We start from the raw sequence: 20,996 nt of genomic DNA, 5'->3' as shown, positions 1-20,996 counted from the left end.
TGACTTGTCTAGCTCCTGTCCTCTTGTCTGAGGAATAATACAATCATAAATGACAAGAATCAGCCTTCAAGATAATTTATTATAAATGCAGTCCTTTAAAACTGCTGTTTATTGTATAAACATAGCCTACTCTCATTCTTCTTAACACTAAGCTTTTAACTCTTTAACCCTATGGTATAGATTCATCAGAAATTTACTCCCTATGAAGCTTTTTATGATCCCAACAGTCCTGATTCCTCCAGATTGTTTTATTTCGAAACTATAAATATTGTTTTTTCACTCCTTAGTGTGGAAATTCAGCTACCTCCATATTACATGCTTACTGAAGTAGAAAGCTGCCTAATCAGATAGGAAAACATTTGGCTGTGAATAAATCAGCATTTGTCAAGGATTTCAAAGTGTGAAACTAGGCAGACAAGCACACATCCTAAGAGCTCTGCTTTCTCTTGCTTCCCTGTAGAGAAATCAGAGGTTAATATGGCCGCCACCACCATCTGTCTAAATACTTGAGTGTGTTGTCTTGAATTAACATAGCAGAACTAGTGGGGGAGGTAATTAAGATTTTATTTTTACATTTCATCACCAGATGCTCTACAATATAAATTTATCCATAAATGTTCAGATTGATTAAGTTTTTAACAAGGAGAATAATGAGTGTTTAAAAATCAACTAAGAGCAAAAAGTAAAATTATTTTGACATGGTAACTTATAGTTCATGTAGTTCATGGATTTTATTCTTTCCTAAAACTTTCAGTGAGGAATTATAAAATTTCTTGATAGCAAAAATCATATTCCTATATATATTCAAACACTAAAATGACATTGTTACTCATTGTACCTTTAAGTTAAAAAATAGTTAAATTACTGGCACTCAGTCGTAATTTCCATTCTTCTACCCTATGATCTCTCAAAGGATCTTAACACAAAACTTTGCATAAAATAAGTACTGAATAAATACCTATTAAATAAATGTACCTCACATAGGTTATTTTGATTTTTGTATAGTCAATTGAAGAAGCTTATGAACAAGTAAAAACTCTCTACAGCATTTTCCAGAAGCAAACAATCAATGGGATTTTTGGCAACGCTTCACAGTAGGAACTATATAAAAGCATATGTTTTTACTAAAGGTAATTTTTAGCTTCCAACCTAGAAAAGGAACTCAATTTGCTTCTTATTAGGTAATCTTGTGCCCATTATAAATTCAAATTGATTAGAAGTTCAAATATTTTTACTGTGCAATGGTAATTGGGAAGGAAAAAAATGAATGATTTTTCTCATCCTTCTCAAAATTATACAGAATTTTTGAAAAAGAAAACTTTCTATAAAACCTTTTCCTCCCGGGCCGCCTGGGTGGCTTAGTCGGTTAACCGTCAAACTTTGGCTCAGGTCATGATCTCACAGTTCTTGAGTTTGAGCCCCACATAGGGCTCTGTGCTGACAGCTCAGAGCCTGGAGCCTGCTTTGGATTCTGTCTCTCTGTCTCTCTGTCTCTCTGTCTCTCTGTCTCTCTCTCTCTCTCTCTCTCTGCTGTCTCCCACTCGTACTCTCTCTCAAAAATAAATAAACATTAAAAAATTTTTTTAAGGAAAAAAAACAAAACCTTTTCTTCTGAAATAGTTCTACCTTTCCATTGAAGAGTCCCCTGGACTATAAATAAGCTTCCTGGAGGAAGTGCCTGTGCATCAGTTCATTTATTTTTACTTCTAAAACCTAGTAAGGTCCATAGAAATTCAATAAATCTTTGCAGAATGAATGGACTGGCTGACAAGGTTCTACTTGGTTGGCTTATTATGTGACTATCTCGTAATAAGAAACTTTGAAAAAGGTTTATACATACAGATTTTAATAATCTGAAACATTATTTCTAATGCTAATACAAAATCTTTATTGGTAATTTGGTACTTAAGATACTTGTTGATTGGCATTCAAATATATATTTAATATATATGATAAACATTTAATAAAGATAAATTTATGTGTATGCATTAATATATTTGTCCATCAGGTTTTCTTTCTATAAATGGGGCTATAGTACTAGAATATATAATTGAAAGGTCATAGAAATATTTATAACCACTTACTTTTCACAAAGATATGCAAGAGCCTATAGTTATTGTGAAGATCTTTCCAAATAAAAGATTTTTCAAATTTTTTATTCCTAAATGTACATGCAGACATGCTTAGTTGATACATAGATAAAAGAAGGAAGAAAAAAATAAAGGAAGGAAGGAGGGATAGAGGGAGGAAGAGAGGGAGCAAGGAAGGAAAATTGCCATGAAATAAACAACTAATCATGATATAATTATTAGTCTATTTAATTTTAGTGTCTGTTTGCATTGAACGTTGTGACTAATTTACTTGAAATTTTGCCATTTTCAGATTGCATGTCAAGTATATCATTCTTAGTTAAATATAATATGACAATGATTTGTACATCAGATAATAAAGGTATTTGGAACTGGCTTAGTATTTCCCTTAAATACTGACTTCAGTGAAATACAGAAGGCCACAGTGGAATAGGTCTATGAAGCATTAGTCATGTATGATGGTCTAAAGAAGACTAGTTAGAGTCAATGGTGTCACTCTAACCTCTGCTCATCTGAATACAGGCATTTTCCTACTATGAATATTTCATTTCACTTCACCCACAACCCAGTCGCTCCTCAGCATCTATCATATTGTTAGCACATTCACTGTTAATGAGGATTCTGTAAAACATATGCTTCCTAGGACATATTTTCCCTATTATGGTTTTTCCCTCTCAGACAGGAAGCCTGAATATTTGTAAGCATGTCTTATTTGGAAATAAATTTATAATTAACTATAGGCTCATGGTTTCTTTCTGAAAAGTAAGTGGTTATAAATATTCCATTAGCCTTTCAATAATATATCCCAGTATTTTTAGTATCCATTAGCATATAGAAAAACTGTAAGTTGGAAATATAATATGACATTTCCAGTAGTATGCTAAAATTTGACAAAAGAGTAGAATTGAGAGGTTTCTTTTTAAAATGGATTTAGAAAGTCTCTTCTCCAACATTAATAGAGTGAGGTGAGAAGAGGCAATTTTCCACACAATACATAAAGTGAAAATTATTTTGTTTTGAATTAACTGAATTTTTGTTTAAAGCAAGTCTTGCCCTCCACCTTGTGCAATAGTTAATCATTTCTGCACTCTTAATTGAACTACAAAAACCTAACCAGTCACTGTTCCCCTATCAGAACAATCAGTGAAAATACCTAAGAAATGTATAGAATAGAATACGTTAATTTTATAAGAAATAATTTCAGACAGGACATTAATTTAGAACATTTACTTTGATGCTTTACAGAGTTCAACTCTAAGTGATTTATCAATTTCATTTGGAAAGACCTACAGATGTATGTTTTTCAGGGGATGTAAGGTAATCAAAAAACTCCTGAGAGCTATAATGTGGAAGGAATTAATTGCAACCAGTTCATAGCAGGCATTTAATTATTTGATTTACCACATGTAGTCACTTTATCAATTTCTAAAGCAATATTATTCCCACTGGTAACTTAGATACAATGGAAGTTTCATTAACCTTTAGGCCTCTGAGTTATTCAACTCACTCAAAATGTGACTGCAGGGCAAGTGGGGAGGAAGGTCGTAAGAACTCTAAAAAGACATTTCAGAATCATTTGGTGATATGGGAATTAAATTTTCTATCTCTGGGTCCTTTCAACTGAAACTGAAGCCCTCACAAACCTGTACTGAGAGAACATAAAAATAATTCAAGAAATTCACCTGCCAATGATCACCGGAATTCAACTCTCCCATTATCCGTTCTCTGATTGTATATGTTTTTAGTTTTTGTTTGTTTGTTGTTATTACTAGTTTTTGGCCCTTTCATTTTAGCTATTTATCTTAATTTTCCAATTCACTAGATCAAAGATCTGTTTGGACTCGCTCTCCGGGCTTTAATCGCCAAGGGCACTCCAGACTCAGTTTGGTCTCTAGAGATTGGGAATTCGCTAATGCACCCTTCCCTCGTTTCCAAACTGGAAGACAAAAATTATACAATGCTTCCCTCCTGAATAACAAAAAGACTGAGGTGCAGCAAGACATGTATACCTATGAAGCAGAAGGGATTATCAACCTTTGGGGCAGATCATTCTTATTTTGGAGTACTGTCCTGTGCATTGTAGGATGTTTAGCAGCACTAAAATCCACTAATCACTAAATTACAGTAGCACTTCCTCCATTTGTGACAGCCCAAAGTATCTCCAAACATTGCCAAATGTTCCCCGGAAGCACAATCATCCCCATTTGAGAACCACTGATATAAAGGTGAAAGGGCATGGAGGGCAGTGAGGGGGATTTATCAATATAATCTTGTTCGGCTGTCACTATATGCAAGGCAGTGTTGCATGTGCTGTGAGAAGCAAAGAGGCTTGAGTTAGAGTTTCTGTCCTCAATGAACTTTCAATATTGTATAAGAAGTGAACATGAATAACTAGATATCAGAACAGCATGACATAAAAATTAGTGATGCCTCAATATGTATTCAGAGAAAGACAAAGAAAATTCTCATTGGAAAAATCAAGAAGAATGTTTCAAAATCTAGGTGTGTCTTAAAGGAAGATCAGGATTCCAGCAGGTTGAGATAGGAGGTTAAGGTCTTTTAGGCGGAAGAAAGAGAACATTGGAAATGGGTCTTGATGAAGAGTTTAAACAGCTTTGAATTCCACATCTTTTGGGCTTCATTTGGTTCATTGTAAGAGGCCTTTCATTTGAATTCATTTTATTTTTGATGAGGGGAAATGACTTAATGAAAAGATGACGGTGTCTTATGGCTCCTATTCTCCTGATTTTATATTTAACTCTGTTTCCCCACCCCTGCCATAAACTGTGGGGAGAAAAATGAATATGTGACCAGTCTAGCAAATGACCTAGAGCTCTTCTGCTGGATAAAATTTCACTGATAGAATTGAAGTAGCTTATTATTATAAAATTGTTTTATTTATTATTGGTTCATTTATAATAACTTATTATTGTACAAGTAAAAACAGCCCAAGAAATGAGTTTTTTGGGAAATAATTATTTCAAGAAATAGGCAGAAAAAATGTTTAAGTCACTGTTTCCGAAGTTTGGATGAGAAATTAGTATCCAAGTTTTATTAATATGGAAACTAAAAACACTATAAATAAGGGTGAAGGAAATAATCTAAAGACCTTTGTTGGCAACATGGGCTCATAACCTCCTAGGACTCATCTATCCCTCTGAGTATATGATGAAAATAACAATTTCCTCCCAGAAAAAAATACCCACTGGCACATATTCATAAAATTTGGTATAATACTTAGGGTGTTCCTGACCTTCTGAAGCCCATCGATGGCCTTTCTAGGTATCCATGCTTCTCAGGTTATAAAATTCTGAAAGAAAACGACAAGGATACAAGACTTAGATCATTGTTTTGGAAATCTAAGAAACACCAGAAATGCCTAAAATCCCATGAGGGGACAGTTTAGAATCTGAAGTGTCGGGTTCTTTATAAATACCTGGATTTCTTTTGGCTGAAATGAGGGAAAAAAGCATTTAGTTATTTTCCATGACACTTCTAAAAGTTTAAATTGCTTTTATTTGATGGAACTATTTCTGTATCTCTTAAAAGCAATTTGATAGAAAACAGAAAATCCCTGAGTTGAAATGAAGAAGACTTTAGCACTTCTTCCAAGCTGTTTGACTTGGACTGATAATTAAAATTTTCCAAATGTCAATTTTTTTTTAAATAACAGACTATTGGACTATATTGTTTTTAAGTCTTCTATGTTAGAAAATTCCATCATTTAAATTAACTCATCTAAATATTAAAAAGCAAGACAAAAAATAACTACCTAAAAATGAGAATAGTTGCAATTATTTCCACAGTAACATATTTTCAGGAAGTGGTTCAAAGCTAGATGTCGTTGAATTGCTAAATGACTGAATTTGCAAAAGTGGGCGATAATTAAGTCGTTATGCTCAAACCTTATTAATTATTGATGACTTCTCCATGACTGAGTCAGAAGCGTTTTCTACAAGAGAGGTTCTAACTGGGCTGTCTGAATGATGAATCATCTCCCACCCGAGGTGGTCTTCCTCAGCTCCAAGGTACTCATAGGCACTACCAGGAAATTTGACTGTGGTTGCCTGTGTTGTACTTGGCTTTTAACTTAAAAAAAAAAAGTGGGCGGGGGGGACTTTCAATATTGATATCACCATGCTTTAGCCTGCAGGAGCAAAAGATTTTCTTTGAGGAAAAGTGCTTGACATTAAAAAAATAATGCACTCAGCCAAGACTCCAGCCATCTGAATGCACTCACCATTTGTGTGGCTTTAAATCTGGCTGCACACACGCCAAGACCAAGGATCAGAAATGCATCTGGGTAGCAGAAGCTGGTCACCATAGTCTCCTCCACCCCCTTTTGTTGTCTCTTTTTGTAACATATGTTAGGCACCAAAGAGACAAACAAGGATAAAATGGTTTTCTCCTTTCCCATCTGGTATTCTGCCAGAGATACAAAGCTTGAACTGAGCATCAGATTTCAATGTTCTGACTGCTGAGAAACCCCACTTTCTTGTTCTCTATCCATCACCATCCTTCTTCTTAACAAATATTTTTCCACCAAGTACAAAGCAATGGAGTCCAGTAAAATACAGGGTTATTTCTACTTACTCCCTTCCCAATCCCTGGCTGTTAGTACTGTATTTGTGGGATAATATCTTTTGTGACTGATTTGATAGGAATGTAGTCTGATATCCTTATACATATTATACATATTCACAGTATTTTGAACTCCTGGAATTAAAAAAAATACCGATAGTTCTTTGCGTATAAATGAATTCTGTTCTGAGTTATCCAAAAATTCTGTTGTTTCGGGTTCATAATATATTTTTCAGGGAAATAACTTTAAAAATGGTGATAAAACACCACGCTAGAAGAGAACGAATGAACAAAAGAAAGAAAGAAAGAAAGAAAGAAAGAAAGAAAGAAAGAAAGAAAGGAGAGAAAGAAAAGGAAAGGAGAAGGAAAAGGAAAGGAAAAGAGAAAGAGAGAGAAAGAAAAGAAAGAAGGAGGGAGGGTGGTTAAATCAATATAGGACATGAAATATTACACATCCTTTGCATGTAAACATTTCTGTCTGTTGCATAATGAAAACTGACAATCCCTTAGAAGCCTGGCAACAGGATGGAAATCAAGGGCTGCTGCGTTCAGATGTGTATACAATGGGTTTAGTAAGGAGATGATGGTGGCACCTGCCCTATGGAGAGATGCAGCACTGTCATGTGGCAACATTGCTGCAGCTTTTACCTCAAGAGTATAGGACCCCACAAGCTGCGGACAGTGTGGCTACTGCAGCTGTTCACATTTGCACAGCAACTTTAAACTGGGTGTTTTAGTGTCAGAGATTGCCCCAAAGTCATTAAACCCTGCTATATAAAGAGTTGCAATCTAGAAATCTGTTTGGGACTTTAGAGATCTATTAATACTTCCAACTGGGTAACTGAACATTACTTTGTATTACTAGAGTAGTATTTCTTTTATTTAGAATTTTATCTTAATTTTTTCAAACATTTAGATGAGTAGAACAATAGAGTGCATTATGTATATCCATCACTTCAATCAAAAAAATCATTATGATTTTGATTCATTTTCATTAGTTATCCTTCTTTTTCTTTTTTCATTGCCAAACATCTTTCAACAAAACTTAGATCTCATGTCATGTATACTTCAGTTATACAACTCTAAAAAAACAGTTACTTCCCCCTACACAAAACTCCATTATAATTTTCAATAAAAGCAGTATTATTTACTATGTAATACCCTCTATATAATCATTTTCTTATCCCGCATTGCCTATAAAATGTCTTTTATGTTTGGTTTGTTCAAATTGGTATTCTCACAAGATCATCATACTACATCTAGTATGTTGTTACGTATCTTAAATATCTTTTTATCTTAAGCAGTCGCATCTCTCTATTTTTTCCTCGTACCACTGACTCGTTGCCAATTCAAGTATCATCATTGTCAGTGAATGTTTTTCCCCTAAGCATCATCTAACTTACCTCTTTTTCCTCATATATCCTATAAATGGAAAGTAACTCTAGTGGTGAGTAATTTCTTAAAATATAACAATGTATTGATTTTGTCATTAGTAGGCTCTAAACAAATTGACCTAGGTCATAATTCAAGTAAACATTCTAGTATCTGCCATAATTGATGGAAGAATAATGTAATCAAAATTAAAAGAGTTCCCAATATTGCTTCCAGTTAATGTAGCATATCAAATGTCTTATATGACCTGCTCTTTTTTATGACACCTACCTCGTTCCTACACTCCTTGGAATCTGCAGACCCTGGAATGGGGATTCTCACTGGGAAATTTTGAGAGATAACATTAAAGAGTTATAGACCACATTCTGAAGGGTCCTTAATTGAGAAAAAAATACCCCTTTATATATTTGACTTAAAATGTTTTTTAATCTTTATTTATTTTTGAGAGAGAGACAGAGAGACAGAATGTGAGCAGAGAGGGACAGAGAGAGAGAGAGACACAGAATCTGAAACAGGCTCCAGGCTCTGAGCTGTTAGCACAGAGCTCTACACAGGGCTTCAACTCACAAACTGTAAGATCATGACCCAGGCTGAAGTCAGACACTTAACTGACTGAAAAGCTCCACTACATTTGTCTTTTAATTGTGCCTGTAAATTGGACTTAAAGATGGTACATCTACAGGTAAAAGACCATTAAGGATTCTATTTGAATAAGCAGAATCGCCCTAATGCAGTAGGTAACATGGCTGATTATTGGGTGAACCAACTCTCAACTAACCGCAAAGCAAATGTAATATGACGTCTTCCCTTCTTTAGTGATGCGCTGTTACCATTAATCAACAAAGACATAGTTGAAGGGTGAAGAGCATGAAATGACAGGAGACGTGAGAGAAGTGTGCCTTGACAGTGTTGGTATATAAACACCGTACTGTTTGTAACCCTCAGAATGTTATTATGTGGATATGTTTAATATTTCCATTTGAAAGATGAGGAAACTGAATATAAAAAGCTTAAGTTGTTTTCCCAAGATCACATAGCAATAAACGGAGGCTCCTGGAGCTGAATTTAGGCAGCATCACTCTTAACCTTTTACTGTACTGCCTCCCAGAATAGAGTTAGGAGATTACTGTTATTTTCATAGGAACCCCAGGAAGCAGAGAAACTTCTTCTGATTCTGAAGTCAACCTTGAAACTTGAAATGTCTCTTGACCCACATGGAAATTTAATGTGAATATACGTACACATTTATCGATAACTGTGTATAAATATTGCTTTTGTTTTAAACAGATCATTAATAACCTTGGTCCTTTGGAACTGATTCTTAATACTCCTAGCCATCATCGGGTTCATCATGGTAAGGAAATTTGACCTTTTTTCTCCTTATTCATTTCTTTAAAAATACTATTATTTTGTACCTTTTCATCACAGTTATTCAACATAGTCACCATTCAGTGTATAAATAGGTATCATGTCTTCCATTGTACATGGACAAGCCTCTTTTCCAAAGCAATGATTGGAGGGGAAAAAAATCTTGTTTGGATTTTCCTTTTTGTCTAGATCTCCTTAGTTGTAGTGGAAAACAACTTAACCAGCTGAGGGGATACACACTTTCTATGTTGAAGGTACCACCTGACCCAATGTTGAGGGTCATTCCTATATACAACCAGAAAGTCTCTGGTCTTGAAAATTGTTGCGATTTCAGGAAAGCCTAATAGGCAGAAATTCACTTTTTGCCTAAATTCTGTGAACTGCATTAGCATGACAGAGAAAAAAAATCCCATGTGACTAGTGCTTAAGGTTTAAAGATACCAGCATAAGACATAATAGAATTGTTTACATGTGTGCACCAAAAGACCTGTATAAGAATGTGCATAGCAGCATTTTACGTAATGGAAAAAATAGAGATAAAATTCAAATGCTTATTGCAGTAGAACAGATAAATTTGTAGACTTTTCATATAATGGGGAATTACATACCAAAAAAAACATGTCCAAACTGTTGCAACTTGTGATGGCCTGAATACATCTTACATACATAGTGCTGAGAAAAGGAAGACAGTAATAAAATAATAAATACTATTGTTCTGTTTTCATAAGTTTGCAGGCATCACAGGCAGCGCTGGAACACTGCAGACCTGCCTTCCCAAGGGGTGGGTTCCTTTCTGCCTGGCAGGGAGAAGAGCAGAAACACAAGTGCCATCATTTCCCTTCAAAAGGAAAAGAAGTGGGTGGGGTCAGGCTGCACATGCTCAGTTTCCTCTTCCAAACTCCACATACATTCCTGGTCCCAAGGAGAATTGTTAGCGAGAAGCTGGAGAGACTCAGGGTGTTATACTCTTGGGGCTCCCTTCACAGTAAAGGAAACATAAGGAGTGGAGAAGAATAAATCCATACTGAAGAAGAAATAGTTGCTAGTGTTCTCTGTTTAGCTTTGGAGCACATTCCCACTCCTGTTGTTTTATGTTCGCATCTCTTACCCTCAGTGTTATTATTATTTTTTTTAATGTTTCTTTATTTTTGAGAAAGACAGCTTGAGTAGGGGAGGAGGAGAGAGACGGGGAGACACAGAATCCAAACCAGGCTTCAGGCTTTGTCAGCAAGAGCCCTATGTGGGGCTCCAACCCAGGAACTGCAAGATCATGACCTGAGCCGAAGTTGGTCACTTAACCAGCTGAGCCACCGAGGCACCTCTTACCCTCAGCATTATTAATGTTTTGGGCCAGATAGTTCTTCACTTGGAGGTGGGAGGTTAGGAATGGGGCTACCCTTTGTATTGTAGGATTTTGGTTTCTGCATACTAAGTGCAGATAATATCCCCTCCCAGTTGTGACTCTCAACAAATTCTCCAGACATTTCCACATGTCCCCTGAGAAGCAAGATGTTCTCTCCTCCAACTAAGAACCACTGTTTAGCCCATATATAGCAATGGGTTGTGCGTTTGTGTAGCCAGACCCACACTACTTTTGGACTGGAGAGGTTGTCCTGTGTGTCTTCACTTTCAAACATATATTAACGTGTATAGAAGGCATACAAAGAAATGACACATGAGGACAGTTGAATTTGTTGGAGCAGTGGCTTGATAGGTTAATATTTTTCCTTTAATTTATACTTATGTGAATACAGGGGTACATATTTAAGCATTTTTTATTATTAAAGAAACAATGCCCAACTATTTCATTTTAAATTATAATTTGAATACTTTGGAAGAAAAATATATATGTTTGAGTTAATAGTTAATAAAAATAATTAAGGGTAATTTAATTTTCACTTATGTCTTTCATGATTAAAATAAATAGTAAAGTCTCAGTCTAAGTAGAAATTTTTTTTTCCTGGAAAAGATTCAGAGAGAAGAGGTAGAGATAGCAACTCATTTCAAAATTTAAAAAAATCAACCAAATGCGAATACACATATATTATTTATCTTATTCCCTATTGCCTTTTTCTGGGCCATTTAATTTTTAATTATTACTCTTTGATAGTCTTTTTAAAAAAATTTTAATGATTATTTTTAAGAGAGAGAGAGACTATGCATGCGGGAGTGGGGAGGGAGCAGAGAGAGAGGGAGACACAGAATATGAAGCAGGTTCCAGGCTCTGAGCTGTCAGCACAGAGCCTGATGCAGGGCTTGAACTCATGAACAGTTTAATGATGACCTTAGCTGAAGTTGGGAGCTTAACTGACTGAGCCACCAGACACACTACTCTTTGATAGTAAAAAGTAAAATTTTAAAAAGTAAAATTACTCAGAATTATGCCAGATTTCTAAACAACTGGAAAATTAAGGGCAAAAACATTTTTTAAAAAATTATGGGATTGAGGACCGCATCCTACTTGGCACTGGGTATGGAGCCTGCTCGAGATTCTCTCTCTCCCTCTCCCCTGCCCCTCCCCTGTATGCACACACACATTGTTTCTTTCTCTCTTTTTCTCTCTCTCTCTCACTCTCTGAAAAAGAAATCTGGGGAAATTCCAAATATATGTAGTTTTAAGGAATTCTCTGGTCATTTTGGTAAAATTAACTCAATAGGAAAAAAATAAAATAAAAGCAATTTACTTAGCAAATAATCTGATGTTGTCAGTGAAAAGAGATTCTTAGGAAAATCATTTTATTGCATAAGTCTTAATTTTGTGAATGGGTTCTAAAATACAATAAGATGTTTCAAAAGTATAACTTCATTTTTCAAAACCTTTTTTTTTCTTTTAATATTGTGTGTCATAGGCAGAAACCGTTATTGCATTGACAAAAATTATGCTGGCGTTCTTATTATATGGGATAGAATTTTTGGTAAGTAAAATATATGTGAACATAAAAATATTAACTTACCTCCTAAGCTCATAGAAAGTCAAAGATCATATCCTTAATGTTTATCTTCCAGGGACATTCGAGGCAGAAAATGAAAAAGTTGTATATGGTCTAACACATCCCATTAATACATTTGAACCATTCATGGTGCAGGTAATGTAATTGATTTTATTATTTCTGAATTGGTTATATCCTTTCACAAATTTTATAGCTAAAATAAAGATCAGTTGTTGAAAAGTGAAAGTACCTCACACTATCCTGAAAAGAATTTTTTTTTTTAACTATAAAAGAAGCCAGAAGTAACTCTGACACTCAAGCAAAATCTTGAATTAACTTGGGCAAAATGTGTTTGAAAACAACTCATTTTAAGAACTTTTAAATATACCTACTACAGAGAATTTTTTTCAAAAATAGCCCTTCAAGCAAACATATTCTTTCTCAGAATAGACCTGAAATATATTCATGGATTCAGAAGGAACAGTAGTAAATGCATTATAAAGGCTGATACCACAGTAAGAAAAATATTTGCTTCAAGGCCGCATGACTCTGGTTAGAAATTCAACATGAGGCCTTTGCCCTATTCTACTTGGACCTAAATGTCAGGAGCTATTACGAGTTGGTTAGGTCTGCACATTACCTCACCTGCTAAGACTTGTAGCCCCAGACCAGTTTTCTGTTAGACATGTGGTATTGGTTGTTCACTGATCTCAATGGCTGGCACTAGAGAAATGAGGAATGTCTGTGAAGCTCCGATCCGTCAGCAACAGAGCACCACAAACACTCCTGGGGTTAGGGACTAGCAAATGAGAAAAAAATAAGAATGCTTGAGAAGCTGAAGAGGTCAGGCAGTGACAGCTCTGTACATAGAACCAGGATTATAGCATTCGGGAAGGGCAGTAATTACAGGTTCCCGTCAGGTCTGCTCTCTGATCCTATTTCTTAAAAGTTTTTAAGGAAGTTAAAATAACAAAATAAATGGACATTTCTTGAGCTTTTACTATGTACAGGATATTGCTAGCAGCTCAGCGTGCATATTTAATGAAACTCTTACTCAAACCTTATGACATAGAGATACTTTTTAATCCTCGTTTTTTAGTGGGTGAGGCTGAATTTCCCAGGATTTAAATAATTGAACCAGCCATACACAGCTTGTCAGATTCAGACATAACCAAGGAGTGTTGCAGGCCAAGCCCAAGACTTGCTTAACTCAATTTAACTTTTACACTGTACTGCCTCTTCATAGAAAAGGCCGTCACAGATTGCCTCCACTTTTCAAATGAATGGTGTTTTTATCAAGTGAGAAAAGCTGATTATTCATTTTCTTCCTTCTCAACTATAGGCCAGCTCTGTCTCTCTGTCTTTCCCTCTCTCTGTGTTGGGCATTCCTAAAGTTATATCCCTCAGGAGAATATTAGCAAATATTTCAGAGTACTTTCTTAATAAACTTTATAGAATTGAAATTAATTTAAAAGTAATACATTGAGAACTACCTTTTCAGTTGGTATAGTCTTATCTCTGTAGTAAGGACATTAAAAGCTTGGTCTTTGTCCTCTGGAAAGGAGCCTTTGAAACTTCATGTGCATATGAATCATGCAAGAATCTTACTAAATTTAGCCCAGATTCTGTTCACTGGCTCTGAGTTGTGTCCAAGATTCTGTATATCTAACAAGCTCTCAGGAGCTGCAGAACCTGTTGTTTCCTTCTGATCCTTAAGTAGCAAGGATATGGGAGCATACACTCCTGATGAGGGCAAGGGGATCATCGCTGAGACAGATGAGAGGCTGAAAACCGCACAACACTAGCAGCACAAGGAGTTAGATGACAGGATTTGGGGGAAACAAAAATCAGATGATTAGACTTTTTATGAGCTGATGCTGAATCTGTGTCAGGTTCAGTTCCCCAGGCCTCTGTCCTCATATAAAAACTTCCTTATCAAAACTGTGTACAAGACTTAGGCTTCTAGACTCTCACATTGTCAAAAATGTCATATTGCCAACGTTGAGTGAAATAGGAGTTCTTGAACCTACAAAAACGTATACTTACTTTCGCTGGTATTCCTTTATATTCAGCTAAATTTCTCACCTTTCCCTCAGACATATCAAAAGCAACAGAGGATGACCTCCACTGGGTGGAGAGGGATTTGTCCCCCCTGTATATTGGGTATAGGACATTCACTTTGCTCTCATTTGGAGTCCAGGACTTTAAGGGCATTGGAAGGCAAATAAGTGGGAAAGTACTCCTTATTTTAAAAAGTCACCGTGTATTTCTCATGGCTATGTCTACAATGAGACCAATGAAATGTTGTCAGTTTTCAAAATAACAGATAAGTATATTAATATATGTTATAATTCCTAAGCACAGTAAGTTTTGTATTATTATTATTATTATTATTATTAAGCCCCAGTGTAAATTTCCATCTGGAATTTCTATTCGCTTTAAAATCTGCCCCACTAAACACTACATTGTTCATTAATTGCTTCATTACTTATTGTAATGTTTCAAGAAATTTTAAAACCAGTTTTATAATCCTAGCAGTTTAAATTTTTTAACAGACAGTGAAAATGCCAATGAGACCACAAATTCCCATAGAGCCAAAACTTCTTTGTACATTAATTTTTTACTTCACTTCTAATAGAACTCATTTCTAGCATCTGTAGCTGATGTACAACCTCTAGGACTATTTTTAACCTATGATGCATTATTATCACATGTATGGAATATATGTCTAATTACCCTAATTGCTGATATTTACTGAGTACTTCTCATGCGTGAGCATACTTTTAAGTACTGCACATGTCAAATGTGTTATTTAAAGAATGTGGATTCCTGCTAAAAGATGCAGAAATGGCTTTGAATATGTTTCCTTAAATATGATATGATTGTCTATAACTCAATACAGCAAATAAAGGGCTATTTTTAATATTTGTGTGTTTCTGTGTTCAACTTTAATATCCATTTAGCAAGACTCTAGAAAGAATATCATTAGATGCGGATGTAGAGTTCACAAGGTGCTGGTTAATTCCATTGGAAGTAAAGCTGTTAACTCATTTTTTTTCCTATTGTGCTGTTTTCTAAATAATTGTCCTCTTCTTTAACTTCAAAATTATAATTTTGTGGCACTTCAGAAATGTTGACAAGAACACACTTAAAGGACACAGAATGAATAGAATGAATTACAATTTGGAATGCAACTGCACATTAATCGACATTAACCACATTACACATAACCTGTATATTACAGAAAAAAATATACAAATGTCATTGAACAGTAAATAAAGAAAATAAAATGTATGATTAGTTGTACTTAATATTTTTGTTATGAGTTTTTCCTTTTTTAAATAAGCTCTATGTTTGTTCTTCTAGTGCCACCATTTAGTTTACATATGGACTACATTCTGGGCCACACCTGGATTCTTCAATAAGTTTTCTGTCCTATTTAAAGGACCAGGATGGAGTCCAGGTAAACCAAGACTTGGACTAAGTGAAGAAATCCCAGAGGTAAATAGAGTTCATGTTGGTGATGGTAAAGATTAGTATCATATCGTCAGGTCGACAGCCAGCCTGTATGTATGTCGACTTCATGAAGATCTGAAAAAAAAGATGTTCCCTTCGGCAGATACAGCCCTGTGGTGCATAACTTACTGAGTAGGTACCACCTAGGGGCGGATAAGAGGAGGGCCTTCTCCCAGGATGACACTGCCTCTTACTGGGGAGCCTGGTTCGGAGGCAGGGCAGCAGAGGCTAGGTTTCAGATCCACTCAAACCTACAGCAAAGAAGCTTTATGTAGTGCGAAAACTACACAAACGTATGTTACTGGGTCACAGAATCCTAAAACATTAGAGATGGAGCCTTAAAGATGCTTCAGTCTAGCTTTCATTTTGTTCATGAAAGAATGAAAAGATGGTCAACACCACTAATCATCAGGGAAATGCAAATCAAAACCACAATGAGATATCACCTTACTCTTGTTAGAGTGGCTAAAATCAAAAAGACAAGAAATAACAAGTCCTGGTGAAGATGTGGAGAAAAAGAATCCCCGTATCCTGTTGGTGGGAATTTAAATTGGCACAGCCAATGAATGAAGGGGAGTAGGAGGTACAGACTTACAGTTATGGGATGAATAAGTCACAGGAATAAAAGTCACAGCATAAAGAATATAGTCAATGATATTGTAATAACAGTATACCAGGATAGATGGTAGCTATACTTGTAGCAAACATAGCATAATGTATGAATTTGTCACATCACTAAGTTGTATACCTGAAACTAATGTCACATTGTGTGTCAACTATACTGAAATTAAAAAAAATAAATAAATAAAGTCTCTAGAATGGAAGGTCAAAAGCCACACCAAGATGATGTGGTTATTAGATTAGATCGTAACCTTATTCATTCTGAGGTACAGCAGTAGCATTAAATTCAGAAATCACATTAAAACCCAAAAATAAGTGAGGTGGAGATTTAAAACCCTGGAAACCAAATGAAAAATTCAATTTCAATCTGGAATTCTTATAGAGATGAAAAAAAGGATTTTCTTTTCAACCTTTCAGGATATATATTGTAGTTCCTTATTAAAATAACTGTCATTAATAGTAACCTGAAAGCAACAGAAAGGGTAAGCTATTGTTGGTTTCAAAGATAATTGTAAGTATAAAATTAGCCAATATTATAAGGAAATATCTTTTTTTTAATTTTAATATTGTTATTTTTTAAAACTCTTGATCCAAATGAGGATGTTTTTTCATCCAGTTATGGAAGCTGCTTTGCTGAAATTTCCCAGATATTTTTAGTTATGTTCAAAATCAGTTATGTAACAATGAGCTAATCTGATATAGATGAAAATAATTTGCTTTATTTTAGCTCTAAAAAGTTTAGTTTGCTGTGATCTATTTATTATTTTTTCTATTTTTCAATAGATAATCCAAAGTGAATACTCTGAAGTCATATTTATGCCTAAATTTGCATTATAAAAGTAGAGTTGTGGTATTTTTTGGAAACTCCATAATTTAGGAAAGTTGTTTCCAATAATGTAATATTTCCCTTTCAGGCATGATTATCTCCACTACTAAAAATCACCTTCCATTTTTTTCTTTTTCTTTACTTTCATGTATAATTCTAGACATATTTCTGTATTCATATTTTTATGTTCATTTTAGTTGTATTTGTCATCAGTACATGTTGCTGAATCAATTATTATACCAGTTTGTTATAAAGTAGACTAAATCATAATCATGATGCTTCTGAAATGAAAAACAAGTTTCTGAACTTTTATGTTTTTCTATCAAAATGAAAAAGAATGTGAGTAATTTTGGGAAAAAAAAGTAGCAAAGCTTTTCCTTTCTTTTACACATCTCCTCTTTACTTGGTGTGAATGTCAATGAGTAGAATAAGCCAGGGAGCAAAATAAAGCTTCTTTCTTGTCTTCCTAGGTCACCGGGAAAGAAGTTCCCTTTTCATCATCGGTGTCTCATCTATTGAAGATATATGCAGTTGTACAGTTTGCTTTGATGCTAGCATTTTATGAAGAGACCTTTGCAGATAAAGCTGTAAGTAAAACTTTGTGAGAATATTATCTGTCACTTTATCTGAAAATGAAAATTAACTCCCCATTTTATAGTTGTGCTCTATTCTTTTCTGTAATTTCTACTTTAATGTTGGCACTATCACCTGTTTAAACAGGTAAATTATTTTTTTCTAGACTATTAAGTATAAATTAGTTATACCCAAAATGTTCTTGTGTAGACTGTCTATCAAATTATATGCTATTGATATTGACTTGGCTTTGGGGAGGCAGAATAAAAAGTCTTCCTTGAGAATTTTTAACCACAAACCAACTCTCATTCAGATATGGGTCTGGGATTTATACTAACCATCAATTTATAAACCTAAACTAAGAGTTTAATTTAAAGTGTTCTCAGATTTGGTCTCATGTGTCTAAAAGACCCATGTTCAAAGCATGCTTGGAGCAATCCCCTTAAACCCAAGTGTCAGAGTATTCCCACAAAGTTCCAATGATTATGAACTCAGTTAAAAAGCACAGGAACATTCTGGGAGAAAGCAAGCCATCATGACAAAGCATTAGCAGAAACAACAAACAACAGACCCAAACTCTCAAAAACAACAGATGTTAGAAATTGAAGGAGAATATAAATTTAGTAAATTTAGTATGTTTGAAGATACAGAAGATGAAATTAAAAAGAAATTAAAATTATGAAAATGTAAAAAGCAAGACTATCAAAATGATAAGGCACATTTAATAATCACATTAAACTTCTAAACACAAAGATGTGATAACAGATATGAGAAAGTCAATGATCTATTTAAGAATTTAAAGCCAAATCAAGAGAAAGTTAGTGTATTAATAGAGTCATCCGTTATTTAAAAAAAAACACACATTATATAGTGATAAAAGACAATGAGATAAAAATAAAACATGACAAGTTATCTTCATACATAAAGAATAGTGTGGAAAAGTCCAAAAAAGATGCAAAAATCCAGAAAAAAACTTTAAATGAATATAAATTGGATCAGTAGACCATGAATTCAAGAAAAATAAATTACTTTTTTTCAAAGAACAAATTTGTGCTATTTACAGATATCAGTTTTTAAAATGCTATATGTAATAGAAATTATCAAATAATATATGTGGAAAAAATGGGTACACTAGAGGGTTATTTTTAATAATTTAATATAAAACCCTACAGAATCATTCTTAATAATCACATACCATTTTATTATTCCTAGTATAGTAATGCCACTGGAACAATTACAAATACTCCATACATCTTCTACAGTGAATTTCAAGAAAGAAGTCTACTTGAAGTAGGTTATTGAGTGTGTTAGGTGGGACTCACTGGTTGTATGTGACAGATGCTCAACCCAGGGTAAATTTATTAACTCTTATAACGGAAGAGTTCGGACTCTTTCTTCTTCAGGCAGTGCTGATGCAATGAGTCAAATAATGTTACCAGGAACTTTCTCGTTTTCTTTGTAGCTGTGCTTTTCTCAGTGCAGATTCTCCTACAGACTCAGCCTTCATGGTGACAAGATAGCTACCAGCAGCTCTAGCTTTAAATGCCACCAAACAAAGAACTGCAGAAATTAAGGACACAAGTTGGAGTCTGATGTTATGGTTTGGTTCATCTGCTTGTCCCTGAACCAGTCAGTGTTATCATTCCATTAATGGGAGAACAGGGTCTACTCCACAGGATCCTCATGGTCAGTGAAGAAGAAAGAATGGCTTGAAAGAAAATTTACTAGATGATAGTATATAGGAAACAGGAAATAAAATTGAGTAGACAAAAGTAACAAATGTTAGATATCTATAAATCCTTCTCACTGATAAATATAACTATATGATTTAAAATGGTTTTCAAAAAAATGTGCTTTAAACACTTATAAAATACATGATAATATATAAACTTTCTTGCAGGATACCTTCACTTAAATTGTCTATGGCATGAGTGTCTTTTAGATATCTGCTGCTCTGAGAAACAGAATATCCAATTAAATATGTCTTAAATATAACTGGAAATTTAGAGGCAAGTGTTCCTGGGATTTGTTAGTTCATCAGTTCAAACATGTAGAGCTTCCAAAAAGTCTTCTCTATAATTCGCTTGACTTTCATCATCATAAGATAATTACAGAAACTTCAGGCATCCTGTATTCACAGGCAGCAAGTTCACTTCTTCTAGAACATCTTGTAAATTTCATTTTATTGAGGAAGGAGGAAAAAAAGCCCCAGAATATTTCCCAGCAAATATTCTTTCATGTCTCATTATTTAAGACTAATTCACATGTCCACACTGAACCAATAACTAATACCAGCTCATGAATTAACCATGAATGAATTATACCAAGCATAATTTATTCCCTGGGGATAAAGCACTCACTTTCCCCTTGAGCACATTACTTCCTTATATCTGCACAAAATCAGCATAGTATTAGAACAGAAGAAATGGCAGATATTTTCTGGCTGAGCATCCAATAGTGTGTGTCTGGGTATTCTGCTAATAAAATAGATTTACCAAAAGTAATTATAGCCATTACTAGATTATATATTAAGGAAGGCCCATTTTACCTTTTATCATTATTGAAAGAATTTACTAATTAGTATTATTCATACATGTTTGTGTTTTTTTGCATTTAAAATTAATAACCAAACATTGTTACAAGTAGTGACAATAGATAAGTTCATATGTACTCTCTGTACAAAAACAATGACTTTTAAAAACCTACAGGAAAATATTTAATAGACTTTACTGATTATAACAAAAAAAACAATGAATTCTAGTTTCTATTTTGTTATCTTAGTTTTTTTACCTAAATAATTACTGAAATATGTATGTATTCATAGAGTTTTCCATGGTTGAATGAAACCAGAAGAAAAGCTACATCATCCACATCTAAATATCTAACTCTTGATGTATGTATCACTGTCGAGCATAGTTTGTGTTAATCGAACTTTTTTTAGTTGCACTAAACAAAATCCCAAAATAAATTATACCAATTCATAGAAACACAATTAGGAATTTACCCATTTTGAGGGCACATGAGTGGCTCAGTCGGTTAAGGTCTGACTTCGCCTCAGGTCATGATCTTGAGGTTCTTGGGTTCAGGCTCTGTGCTATC

At 34.5% G+C, this 20,996-nt stretch overlaps 1 protein-coding gene across 1 annotated transcript in view; it reads left to right on the top strand.

Annotated features, from left to right (window-relative positions):
• The window catches only part of AGMO (alkylglycerol monooxygenase), a 192,058-nt gene that overhangs the window by 146,100 nt on the left and 24,962 nt on the right, over nt 1-20,996 (top strand). The window contains exons 6-10 of the mRNA XM_042977212.1: nt 9,351-9,417; nt 12,281-12,346; nt 12,438-12,517; nt 15,728-15,862; nt 17,795-17,911. Of these exons, the coding sequence (XP_042833146.1) occupies nt 9,351-9,417; nt 12,281-12,346; nt 12,438-12,517; nt 15,728-15,862; nt 17,795-17,911 (465 nt within the window). The remainder of the gene's footprint in view (nt 1-9,350; nt 9,418-12,280; nt 12,347-12,437; nt 12,518-15,727; nt 15,863-17,794; nt 17,912-20,996) is intronic.

Source organism: Panthera tigris, chromosome A2, assembly GCF_018350195.1.
Source record: "Panthera tigris isolate Pti1 chromosome A2, P.tigris_Pti1_mat1.1, whole genome shotgun sequence".
NCBI classification, from domain to species: Eukaryota; Metazoa; Chordata; class Mammalia; order Carnivora; family Felidae; genus Panthera; species Panthera tigris.
This window is presented reverse-complemented; position numbering and strand designations above follow the sequence as displayed.